General features: G+C 46.5%; 1 protein-coding gene across 3 annotated transcripts in view; it reads left to right on the forward strand.

Moving 5' to 3' along the window:
- The window catches only part of LOC144149431 (uncharacterized), a 63404-nt gene that overhangs the window by 14110 nt on the left and 36438 nt on the right, over positions 1-12856 (forward strand). For 2 of the 3 annotated variants that reach the window (XM_077680994.1, XM_077680995.1), the window contains exon 4: positions 6372-6452. The exons of the other annotated variant lie outside the window; for it this stretch is intronic. In XM_077680994.1, the coding sequence (XP_077537120.1) occupies positions 6372-6452 (81 nt within the window). The remainder of the gene's footprint in view (positions 1-6371; positions 6453-12856) is intronic. 3 annotated transcript variants of the gene reach the window in all.

Raw genomic sequence — 12856 nt, forward strand, 5'->3', positions numbered from 1 at the left:
AAGAAGCAATAGGAAAAACCTAACGAAATAACTACAGGTATCCTGCGAGCCCTGTATAGCCGAAATAATAAATTATGCACCGAATGTAAGTGATCTCTGGTGCTGGAAATATTAAGGGGTATGCTAACAGAGATTCGAAAGAGCGGCTCCAAAAAACAAGGATCTCGTGCTGGCGACAATGGCGGGGATGAACAAGGCAGGAGAGAGATCTGCCTCGCCACCTCCTCACGAACCAGCTCCTTGATGAGGTTCAGTAGCGACGGCTTTTCTTCGACTGCCAGTCCACAGAGCGGCTGTTCACGCTCCGAAGTTCGGCGACGAGTGAGGATACGCTGTTTGCGCAGCTTGTCATAACTTTGGCACAAGCTGGTGATGTCTCTGACCCTTAGAGGTTTTCTTTTGCCAGCAGCATCTGAAACGCGTCCCGATCTATTCCCTTGAGAATGTGTTTGATGTTGTCTTGCTTAGGCATTGAAAGGTCCACGTGGCGGCAAAGATGTACCACATCGTCGATGTAGCTGGCTAAAGTTTCACAGGCCGGTTGAGCCCGCTCCCTCAAGCGCTGCACCGCACGAACCTTGCACACCGCTGGGCGGCTAAATACAGCTGAAAAATTCGCTTTGAATTCGGGCCAGGTTGCACGACAAGCTTCATGGTTCGGATACCATTGTTCGGCAACTCCCTTGAAGGAGAAACCCATGTTAATGAGCTTTAAGCCATCATCTCACTTATTGTGCGCGCTTACTCACTCATAAGAAGAAAGCCAATATTCGACGCCTTGGTCGTCTGTGCCAGCGAGCATCGCCGGGTCACGCTGGCGGATCACCCCGGAGAAGACGACAGCCGATGGCGAAGGTGGTGTGTCAGGCATCACTAGTCATGCTTGACCCAGAGGCAGAACGCCGGTTTCGACTGCGGAGTTCCACATTTGTGGGCGCACGGGGTGTAGAGGTGTAGAAGGGTGTAGAAGGGGGGCGCTGAGGTGTAGAAGGGGGGCGGAAACCGCGCGCTCCACCAAAGTGTAATGCAGGCTTATTGGCTCGATGGCGGATAGCAGGAAAAGAGCGCTGAGACGCGGCAAATGGATCGGTGGTCCATTTGGCAGAACGTCTCGCATACTCCACGATCTTAACGCCGACGACGATGCCGCTGTAGTGGCTACCCTATTCCATCGCCGTCATCTGCACAATCAGAGTGGACAATCCTTCTGAGCGGGCGTACACCAGTTCTTTCGGGATCGTATACACCAATCACGAGGACAGTGCTGACCGTTGTTGTGCCGCTTGCCTGTTCTTCGATAGTTCTCGCACGGTGGCTTCGCGCCCCTTGCTCGTCTTTCGCACTACCTCACGCACACACTCGGCGCCCGTTCTCTGAGAAGACAATCCTGGGCCACTGGCCTTCTCCGTCGTCTGCGGACAAGGCGACAAAAGCGCTCCTGTGTTTTCTCAAAACGACGGAATTGCACAAAAGACTGTAGCGCAAGACAACTCTCTACGAACTGTCTGAACTTTAGACAATATCTATAGTGTCCTACCGCTGGGCACACCACTCCACGCTCTGTCCGTACCTTTCCCCTTCTTTTTCTATTTTCCTCTTTTTCCTCATTGTTCCCCTTTCCCCCGTGCAGGATAGCATACTAGGCCGTAGCCTGGTTAACATTCTTGCCTTTCCTATACTTTCTCTCTCTCTCTCTCTCTCTCTCTCACACACACACACACACTCACACACACACACACACACACACACACACACACACACACACACACACACACACACACACACACACACACACACACACACACACACACACACACACACACACACACACGCACGCACGCACGCATGCACGCACGCACGCACGCCCACACACACACACACACACACACACACACACACACACACACACACACACACACTTACGTAGCGGCAACGGGACTTGCCTCCATCATAGTACAGTTACATGATTTTCCTGTCACGAACATTTCGAGCACATTTCTTATATAGAGTTGCAGAAAACTATGAGAAGGATCGGAAGATGTTTCGAAAACGGAGAGTATGCATGATTTCGCGCTAAGCCTATGTTACAACAACAACAAACACAGCAAAAAGAGACAAAGGAGAGAGGAAGGGGTCGTATTTAGACGGCAGCGGTCAAGGTTGCTACACGATAGGGAAACGTACCTGGCATGGGCTGCAAATGCGGAAGACTAGACAATAGCGGTTTCAAAAGGAAGGAAAAAGTATACAATAAGGTTTTCAGTGGGCGGGGAGACTGGTTCGGACGGATCCATACAGGCATGAACGAAGAATGTGTTTTGGGTGTGCCCCTCGCGGATGGACAGAATAGACACAGTACACAAAAGAGCATTGCACAAGAGCTAGCAACTGAACAGGAAATAGGTAAGGTCCGTAAATCACAAAGAGTTAAACGTTTCTAAGTAGGGGGGGGAACGCGGCCTCCTTCCCAAGGACAAATAACATTGTTGAGTCGCATTAGGCAAATAAAGCTGCTGTATTTGGGGAGTTTCTGCGAATTCTGATGGGAAACTCAAGGGTAGAATTAATGAAGAATGTGATAAAAATTATGAATCCGCCATCTTAATCGAGGGATAAGCACGTTAATTTTCCGTAACTTTTATTATACCAAGCGTCGCTGACCAAACCTTATAAATGAGACAAGATTCCAGAACCTCGTGGTCGTGGTGGGTTTTGAAAGCGGATTCTAAAATTGTTGCTTTAAGATGTTTAAATGCATGACCGGGACCGTTCACATGTCTTCACAGGGGCAAATAAGGGCAACTTTTTGCATAAGAGCGGTGATTATTGAATCGTATTCGGAAGGGCGTTTCAGTTTGGCCGATATATTGCTGCCTACAAACAGTGCACTCTAAAAGGTATACGACATTAGCAGTGTCATAGTTGAAGTTACCCTTTATATCACCCTGAAGTCGTGCTGGTGGCACGCTGTGTATTGGTCATGTGTGGGCATACTTTACATCGAGGTTTATGATACGAGAGTTAGTAAGGAAGTCGCCTAAATTCTTATTATGCCGGTAGACAACGCGTGGTGGTTCGGCTAAGCGTTCACTTTGAATTAGGATATAGTGAGGTTTTCTTAGTACGGTTGACACTCTTGGAGCGGAGGCTGAGTGGGTTAGAACTAAGTTTGTTTGCGGGTTAACGTTCGGGGCTTTTTTCTTACAGATTTCGTTACGGTCTAATTGGTTGGCTCGCACAAGAGCGTCGTCGATAATTTGTTCCGGGTATTCCTTATTCAGGAGGGCGGTCTTGAGTTCTCGACAGTTTGAGTCAAAGTCGGCTTGGTTCGTGCAAATTCTCCTAAAACAGTCGGCTTGGCTCTACGGTATTGCTGTCTTACAGTGTCTGACATGGCTACTTTGGAAGTGCAAATACTGCCGTGTGTGTGTGTCGGTTTTCCATAAAGTTTAGTTTTGAAGTCGACTTTGCGCACTAGTGACGCTGACGTCCAAAAAGTTTACCCTGTGTTCCGAATAGGAATGAGCAAGGGAAATAGTAGGATGGGCTAGGTTAAATGTGTCAATGAAGGTGAGGAGCTCCGCGTCACCGTGCTGCCATGTCATGAATATGTCGTCAATATACCTTTTATAGTACAGTGGCTTTAAGTTTTGAGTGTTAAGAAAGTTTGATTCCAGGATAGGCGTAAAGATATTGGCGTAGTTGGGTCAGATTCGAGTTCCCATTGACGTTCCGCTGACTTGCATGTAATGAACTCCGTCAAACTCAAAAATGTTGAGTTCAAGAATAAGCCTAAGGAAAGTTTGGAGAGTAGAAGAATCGATAGGTTTGTCGCACGATTACTGCTCATACTCAAGCGATACAGCGGTGATGCCATCTTCATGGGGGATGTTAGTATACTGGGACGCAACATCGAGGGTGACTAGGAGGCAGTTATCAGGAATTTCAATTTTTGAGATGTCTGATTGAAAATCATTGGTATCCTTAATGAAGGAGAGAAAGCTGGGCGGAATGTCGCAAATTAGATTATCGACATAGCGCGAGAGGTTTTTCGTAGCAGTGCAAATGCCAGAAACAATGGGGCGCCTTGGGTTGTTCACCTTGTAAATTTTAGGCAGAAGATAGAATTTACCGGCTACTGGGCTTAAAGGGATCAAGGAATGAGCCGTGGTTTCATTTATTGTTTTATTTTAACAAGCTCAGCTAGTTTATCTTTGACGATTTGCTTATAGTCTTGAGTGGGATCATTGGGTAGTGCTTTGTAGAACGTCGATACCGATAGTTGCTTATTGGCCTCGTTAACATAGTCGGCTTTTTCAAGGATTACGATGGCGCCTCCCTTATCGGCAGGTTTAATAATTATGTCGGAACAGCTTGTGAGTGCCTCTAGGGCTTTCTTTTCGTTGGTAGTCATGTTATGGCGGAAAGAAATGTGTGTTTGGTATGCTTCCTACATCCTCCCCTTTGCTTTCCGAGGTTTTCTTGACTGCCAATTCTTATTTCTGTCTTATTTCAACGAGCCCCTCATTTCCTATTCTGATTCGCTACATGCATAGCGAGGGCCTCTGTTCTGGCAGTCTTGGTGCCATAGGGAGCTTAAGAGGGTTCAACGCTGGTCGACCACTCTAGACATGTCGTAGACGCTCGAGTCACGGCCCGGGAGTTAAAAAGAAGGTCCCCGTCACCCCGAGTAGTCCAAGTGGCGCTGGCTACCACCCCCAAGCGCAGGAAACAAAAACACCTGAACATAAATACCCCAGAAAGTGGAGGCTAAAGTAGCCCCGCCGGTAGCGTAGTGGTTATCGCACCAGACCGGTATTCTGGAGGTCGTGGGTTCGGATCCCACCTGGCGGGCATTTTTTGTCCACTTTCTTATTGTCCAAATTCTTTGTCCTGACCAACTACATCCTCCCCTTTGCTTTACGAGGTTTTCTTGACTGCAAATTCCTATTTCTGTCTTATATATATATATATATATATATACATACACATATATATAGCAAAAAAAGAAAGACACACGTCCAAAAAAGAAAAGGTATAACGTTTCGGCCGAGGGACCGGCCTTCGTCAGAAATATTCTGACGAAGGCCGGTCCCTCGGCCGAAACGTTAAACCTTTTCTTTTTTCGACGTGTGTCTTTCTTTTTTTGCTACGACTTGCTGGTGTCCAAGAAATATTTTCCTGCAATATATATATATATATATATATATATATATATATATATATATACATATATATATATTAATATATATGTGTGTGTAGAAATGTGGGTTGCAGACAAGAAAACCTCGGAAAGCAAAGTGAGAATGTGGTAGGTCATTGAAACAGTTAAAGAAGGATGATTTACAGGGCGGAAACTTTCGTTCTCAGTGAACGTCTTGATGACAACAAAGGTCGGCCTAAGGAAGTCTGGAAAGGATAATGGGGGTACGGCATAGGGTTAGGTAACGAGCATCTTAAATAACCGAAGAAACGTGGGCTGAAGATATCATTGTAAAAAAGAAGACTCACTAAAGCCAGCCATGTAATGCGAAGAATAGGAAACAGCCTCTAGCTAACAGAGAGGCTACCGAGAGGTGAGAATGGGAATAGGAGAGGGTAGTTACTCGACGGAGAGGTTAAGTACCAAAATTGTGGGTTAAGAAACAATTCGTGTATCGCAAGTTCAGAGCAATTAAGAGTCTGTGGGTGAGGCCCTGGTCCGCCAGTCAGCACGCATTTTCTTTTTAGAGTAGTTATAATATCCTCATTATTTCTTCGTTTACACACCCACACATTATATATTTTGAGGGAAGCTCTCCAATGAGGTCTCAAACAGGTATGCTTGGAGTCCGATGATGTAAATAAAAATTAGCACAGCGTGTTGTATATCCAAATGGAAGTTATAATGTTCACCTGAAGCGGCTAGTAGTTTTGTGTTGAATAAATGAAGTAGTGCAAATGGAAGTGTTTTCCAAAAAAGCAAAAAAAAAAATAATCCTGTGCTCTTGCGTTCATCAGTGCTCCACGTCTAGATTATAATTTCTGGGTCTCTTTTCGGACGATCTTGTAACAGAGACTATTGAGAAAAACAGTTCGGGAGCTATGGACAGAATACTACATAGACTCTTTGGAGCACACAGCGCGACAACTGTTCTACTTAAGCAAGTACTCCAGAATTGAGGTGCAAAGTCATGCTCCTTTCCTTACGCGTGCTTCTTGTCTTGACTAAAAATAATTGTTTCTAGAATTTTAGAGGTGGGTGGTCTTCAGTGGTTTTTTAAAAGTGAAAAATTACTGGCGTGTCAAAAGCGCCGACGATTATTCTTTCGCATGCTGGAATGAATTGTGGAAACACATTCAAGCGAAATTCACGCTTTTGCTTACTACAGCGCTTTGGACATTGACTACCCGGAGCCGAGGGGCATGTCGTATAGGTGCGGAGAGGAAGTAGCGTCTACGGACAGTGATATGTGAGTACAAATTCTGCAATAAACGCCCTTTTGTGGGATTTCATTTCAGTATCCTTTGCATAAAGAAATGACTAAAAAGACAGTAATGATCGCCATTTGGAGAGCCTAACTAGAGAGCATTGGCCATGTTAGTTCTAGTTTGGGAACGCTACTTCCGCAGGAAGCGAATATTTTTCTTAGTTCTTTTTTTTTTTTGGTGCAATGTCCGTTACAACTTTTTCAAGGAGAGTGCCGAACAACACATCCTAGTTTCCCCTTGCCTTACTTTCTCTTTCTGGCCGATTTCCACTTTTTACGCTTATTCATCGAACCTTCTTTTCTCAGTTGAATTAACCCTAAAATATTTCATCATCATCATCATCATCATCATCATCATCATCATCATCATCATCATCATCATCGTCGTCGTCGTCGTCGTCGTCGTCGTCACCACCAGGCCATATACGGCCACTGCAGGGCAAAGGCATTTCCCATTATTCTCCAATTATCCCGGTCCAGCGCTAACTGCGACCAATTTATCCCCGCAAACTTATTCATCTCATCTGCCCATCTAACGTTTTGCCACCCCCTGCAACGCTTGCCCTTTTTAGGGATTCACTCTGTTACCCTTAATGACCAACGTGTATCTTGCCTTCGCATTACATGCCCTGCCCACGTCAACTTCTCTTTCTTAATTTCTACTAATATGTCCTTAAAACGCATTTGTTCTCTGACCCACTCCGCTCTCTTCTTGTCTGTTAATGCTACACCTGCCATCTTCCGTTCCATTGTTCGCTGAGTCACTCTTAATTTAAGTTGAACCCTCTTAGTGAGCCTCCAAGTTTCTGCCCCGTAGGTGAGTACCGGTAAGATGCAGCTGTCATACACTTTCTTCATCATGGACAGTGGTAGGCTACCATTCATTATCTGAGAATGTCTGCCGTAGGAACTCCACCCCATTCTTATTCTTATAATTATCTCTGCCTCATGGTTGGTATCCGGGGTCTCAACTTTGGCTAAGTAGATATATTCGCTGACCACTTCCACTGCCTCGGCCGCTATCTCAAACCGGTGTGCTGTCCCGAGGTTATTGATCATTACTTTTGTTTTCTGCATATTAATTTTCAGGTCCACGGTTCTACTCTGGTTGTCCAATGCGGAAAGCATGCTTTGCATTTCGTCCCCCGAGTTACTTAGCAAGGCAACGTCATCAGCAAATCTGAGGTTACTGAGGTATTCTCCATTAGCCCTTACTCCCACCTGTTCCCAATCCAAGGTTCTGAATACTTCTTGTAAACATGCTGTGAATAACATTGGAGAGACTGTCTTCTTGTCTGACGCCCTTCCTAATAGGTATTTTACTAGTCTCCTCGTGGAGGATGATGGTAGCTGTGGACCCATTATAAATATGGGTATTGTTAAATAATGCTCATCTACACCCTGGTTCCGTAATGCCTGAATTACTGCCGAGGTTTCAACCGAGTCAAATGCTTTCTTGTAATCTATGAAGGCTATATATAGGGGTTCAGTATACTCGGGGCACCTCTCTATCACCTGATTGATCGTGTGAATATGGTCCTTTGATGAATACCTTTTACGGAACCCTGCTTGTTCTTGAGGTTGACAGAAATCTAAGGTTCTATTAGCGATTACTTTGGTAAGTACCTTGTAGACGACTGACAGTAAGCTCATCGGCCTGTAATTTTTCAACTCCTTCATGTCACCTTTCTTATGGATTAGGATTGTGTTCGCGTTCTTTCATGATTCCGGTACACTCGCCGTCATTATAGTCATTGCGTATACAGGTTTGCCAGTTTTTCAACTACAGTTTCCCCTCCATCCTCCAAGAGTTCTGCAGTAAGCTGATCCTCACCAGGTGCTTTACTCCCTTTCGTTACTTTCAAAGCCTTCCTTATTTTTTCTGTCGTTACTGGTGGGATGTCCATCTCCTCTGATCTACTTTCTCTTTCGGCATTATTCTGGATGTCCCGGCAATTGTTGAGATCTCTATAGAGCTTCTCGGGTACTATGACTACTTTAACCCTATTTGTGATGACATTTTCTTGCTTGTCTTTACGTTCATACATCTGATTTTTCACGCCAAGACGCTTCTTCACTGCTTTCAGGCTGTCTCCGTTCTTTACAGGATATTCAATCCTTTCCCTATTATACTTCCGTATGTCAGCTGTCTTACGCTCATTGATTAACTTCGAAAGCTCCGCCGGTTCTATTCTGTCAGCAGTGGTGGAGATTGTCATGGTTTGCCCTTTCTTAATTAGATCTTTCGTCTCCTGGGAAGTTTAACAGTATCCTGTATAGCCATCGTGCCCCCGACGTCTACAGCACACTCCGTGATAACGCGAGTGAGATTGTCGCTGGCTTCCTGCGTCGTAAACTCTGCATCATGGGTAAGAGCTGAATATCGGTTCTGCAGCGCGAGCCTGAATTTTTCTACTTTACATCTTACTGTTAGCTCATTAATTGGCTTCTTTCGTACTAGCTTGTTACGGTCCCGCCTCAAATCTAGCCTAATTCGAGATCTTAGCATACGGTGGTCACTACATTTTACCCTTCCTAGCCCTTCCAAATCCTGCACGGTGCCAAGGTTACAGTATAATATGAAGTCCCTTTCATTTTTATGCTCCCTATTCGGGCTCCTCCACGTCCAGTTCCGGCTCTCCCATTTGCAGAAGAAGGTATTCATGATGCGAAGGTTTTTACGTTCTGCGAACTCGACTAGTAGGTCCCCCCTGTTATTTATACAGACCAGACCATAGTTCCCAACTGCCTTGTTTCCAGCCTGATTCTAGCCTACTTTAACATTGAAGTCTCGAGTAACTACGGTATACTGTGCTTTTACTTTCGACATTGCCGATTCCACACATCCATAGAGGCGTTCCACTACCTGGTCATCGTGGCTGTAAGTGGGGGCATCGCCCTGTACCACCTTGAGCTTGTATCTCTTATTGAGCCTAATTACAAGACCTGCTGCCCTTTCGTTAATGCTATAGTATTCTTCTATGTTGCCAGCTATGCTTTTATTTGCTAGAAATCCCACTCCCAGTTCTGTTATGTCCACTAGACCCCGGTAACATAGGACGTGTCCATTTTTCAGCACCGAAGGCTTCACCTGTCCTCCTAACCTCACTAAGCCCTATGGCATCCCTTTTAATGCCCTTGAATTCCTCGAACAACAGCTCTAGACTCGCTTCGCTAGATAAGGTTCTCGTGTTAAGCTGTGCCAGGTTCAGATCCCAATGGAGGCCTGTCCGGCTCCAGGGATTCTTAGCGCCCTCTGCTGCGTGACAAGTCGGACCACCGCCGTGGTCAATTGCTTCGCAACCACTGGAGACTGAAGGCCGTGGGTTAGTTGTCGTATTCAGGGGAGGTTGTGGCCGTTACTACACCAGGGTGGCCAATCCTACTCTGGTCAGGGAGTGTGTTACCCGCAATGGTCGCCAGTGTCTGGCCGCACCCCAGGCCTCATTCTGAAATTCCATCAATACGCGGGTTTTTTTAAATCTGGTGGGAATTGTACGGCAATGGGATTCGAGCCACGGTCATTCTGCACGCGAGGCGGATGCTCTACCTCTGCGCCACCGCTGAAAACATCTAATATAATTACAGTTGGCTTTAATTACATTGCCTACATGGAGACTGGAATCTTTGGACCAATGAAATAGTGTATATGAGCAATTATTCCCAAATGGGCACCCATCGTTTCGGGGCCATTCATCAGTTACAAGTATTTGAGGCGTGGTAGCGGAAATGGTTGTGGTCCACTCGTCCTCATAAGCTTCACTTTTGGCAGAATAGTTGTCTAATGTTGTGCATTCGTATTCCACCGGGTAGGAATATTTTTCTGCGCTTTAACCGCGAAACTGGTAAGGGTCGAGGCTTTCATGGTACGAGGCGTGTCAAGGCGGGGGCAGCCTACGGGGAGGGAACAACCTATCCAGAGGTTGAGAAAGCACCAGCACACGTGCATGGAGGTAAAACCGTTATATAGGCAGATCTATTATAAACTACTAAATCTGGCAGCAGTGTTCATAATTGTCGTCATTGTTTTGTAAAAAGAAAATAATTAGGCCTACAGGGGAACCCCGTTAATACGTTTTTTACCGGACCGCGGAAAAGAAACGTAACAGCCGGGAAAACGTAAGAGTGAGGAAAGCCACGAAAATGGGCCGGCGCCTAAGTGGCGTTGTTGCCAACTTGGTCTATGCCCGTACCGCAAACGTAGCGCTCTTTTCTTGCATTTTTATGTGCACATTTAGTGTTTCCAAGAGCACTTAAGATGGGCGTCAAGTCATGTTGGTCGTCGTAAAGTCACTGTACTACTCGCTCGCCGTCACCCTACTCGTGAAGGTCGACAAAAAAATCTGGCGTCGTGAAATCACCGTACCACTCACTCGCCATTCCGACCGCTTCGAGGCGCGAACACGGTCTTCGTAATACGTCAAATGAACGAAAGCAGTGCCTCTTTGGGAACAACAATTTATTTCTGCAATGTGAGCCTAACGCTTAAAAAAAGTGTGGTTGATTCTTCTGTCATACGAACCGGTAAAACACGAAAGTGAAATGTGCAGCGAAATTTGGAGCTGAGCATGGTTTGCTGGTCGGCGGCTGTCTTGAGGGTGTGGTTGGCGAGCGAGGTCCTGCTGGCTGGTCGCTTCGGCAAAGGTGTAAAAGCGTCATTTCCAGCACGGACATGACGTCTGTGAAATCTTTGTGTATCCCGGCATTAAACACTTTCGTGTTAAAATTTAATACCCGAAAACGAACAACCCTGAGGTATAACGAACTCTTTAGCACTAATGGTTGCTTCACCGCCAGAAGAACCTGTCTGCAGGGGTGCACCCTTTACAGATCGCTTGCTTCGTCGTACTGGCGTCACTTCCGTGACGGATATGACGTACGTGAAATCTTCGTGAATCGAGGAATAAAACACTATCGTGTTAAAATCAAGAATAGAAGCTTCCCGTTTCTTTCACTCGCTCGTAAGCACCTTCCGTTCCTAAATAATCTGAAAGGCCGCACTGCTTTCAGCGTCCCTTTGAGGTGCGACGTATGTGCGATAGAGCTCCAATGCCGTGCCGCCTTCTCCTAAGCTTGTAGTGTCTGGCAAGTCCCCAGACACTACAAGCTTTGGAGAAACTGGGCGCAAGTGATGGTGTGGGTGGTGTAGAAAGCGCCGAGGGTAGCAGGGAAGGAGCAGAAGACGCGCCGAGGCCGATAACAACGCTACCCCAGCGCCACCGACTGGGCGGCGGCATCACCAGCCCGCGCTGCGGTACTGGAAGGCCGCGCTCTTGTCAAGTGACCTAATCTAAAAACGCTGCACTGCACCATTACAAGAGGGCTGCGGCACTAAAATCACGCACTTCCGGCGTTCCGAAGTGAAACTTCTCGTGTGAGCGCAGTGATGATGGTGATAGCACTTTCGATGAATGGCTATCTAGTGAAGGCCTCTCCAACTCGCTTGCGGCTTCTTGTAGCCAGTTCAGTAAGAAAGCCTGGCCAATACTCATCAAAAGCCAAAATGGCGAAGCCCAAACGGCTTCGGAATGTCAGGTTGCGACGCATCATACGGGAACGGGCCCACAGTTGCGACGGTACAGCGGGGTTCGCAATGCATTATATCCAATGGGAGCTAGGCCGGGACCGATTACTAACAACGTAACAGCCAGGAAAACGCAACAGTGAGGAATGTAACAGGGGGGTTCTACTACTTGATGCAAGTCATCAACAGATATGTTGCAACCTTCCGCAGTCGCAAACATCACCCCGCTGCATGTACAGCCAGCAGCGGCTGCGGCGGCCTTTAACACTGTCGGGAGCGATGCTGCTCTCTATCTTCACGCTGCACCGGCCACCGTGACACATGAGGGTACGGACCAGATGGACTTGGGGGGCTTGCAGCAAAGCCCACCCCTGACGCAACTCCCATGCCTCCTGTTGCATTCGTAACGCCTCGAGCCTGCGGTTCAGGTTCAAGGTGCTGGTCCAGGGATACAGCGTTGTCGGTAACTCCCAGGACGTTGGATCGTCAGATGGACCTCGCTCCGTTCTGGCCTGCATCGCAGCGCAGTTAACGGTCTGCAGGATCCAAGTCATCATAGCAAATAAAAAAAGCATTTGCAAGAATAACATCCCCCAAAGAAAATAGATAAACACACTCTACACACGCAATCCAGTCGTTGTCAAATGTAAATAATGGGAAGAGAAGACATTTTGAATGCAGCTGTAGATGCCTCATTAAAAATATTGACGATTTATACGACATACCCGAAGTTCGTAGTAAATGGACCACAGTAAAAAAAGCAGAAGTAAAGACACAATTTATTTTTTCGCAAAGAAGTCTGTGATGGCTATTTGTTTCTGCAGTGCAGACTTGATGAGGCCGGTCTCCAGTTTATTTAGGG

This window comes from Haemaphysalis longicornis, unplaced genomic scaffold (genome assembly GCF_048455015.1).
Source record: "Haemaphysalis longicornis isolate Haplotype H1 unplaced genomic scaffold, Haemaphysalis longicornis Haplotype H1 scaffold_8, whole genome shotgun sequence".
NCBI classification, from domain to species: Eukaryota; Metazoa; Arthropoda; class Arachnida; order Ixodida; family Ixodidae; genus Haemaphysalis; species Haemaphysalis longicornis.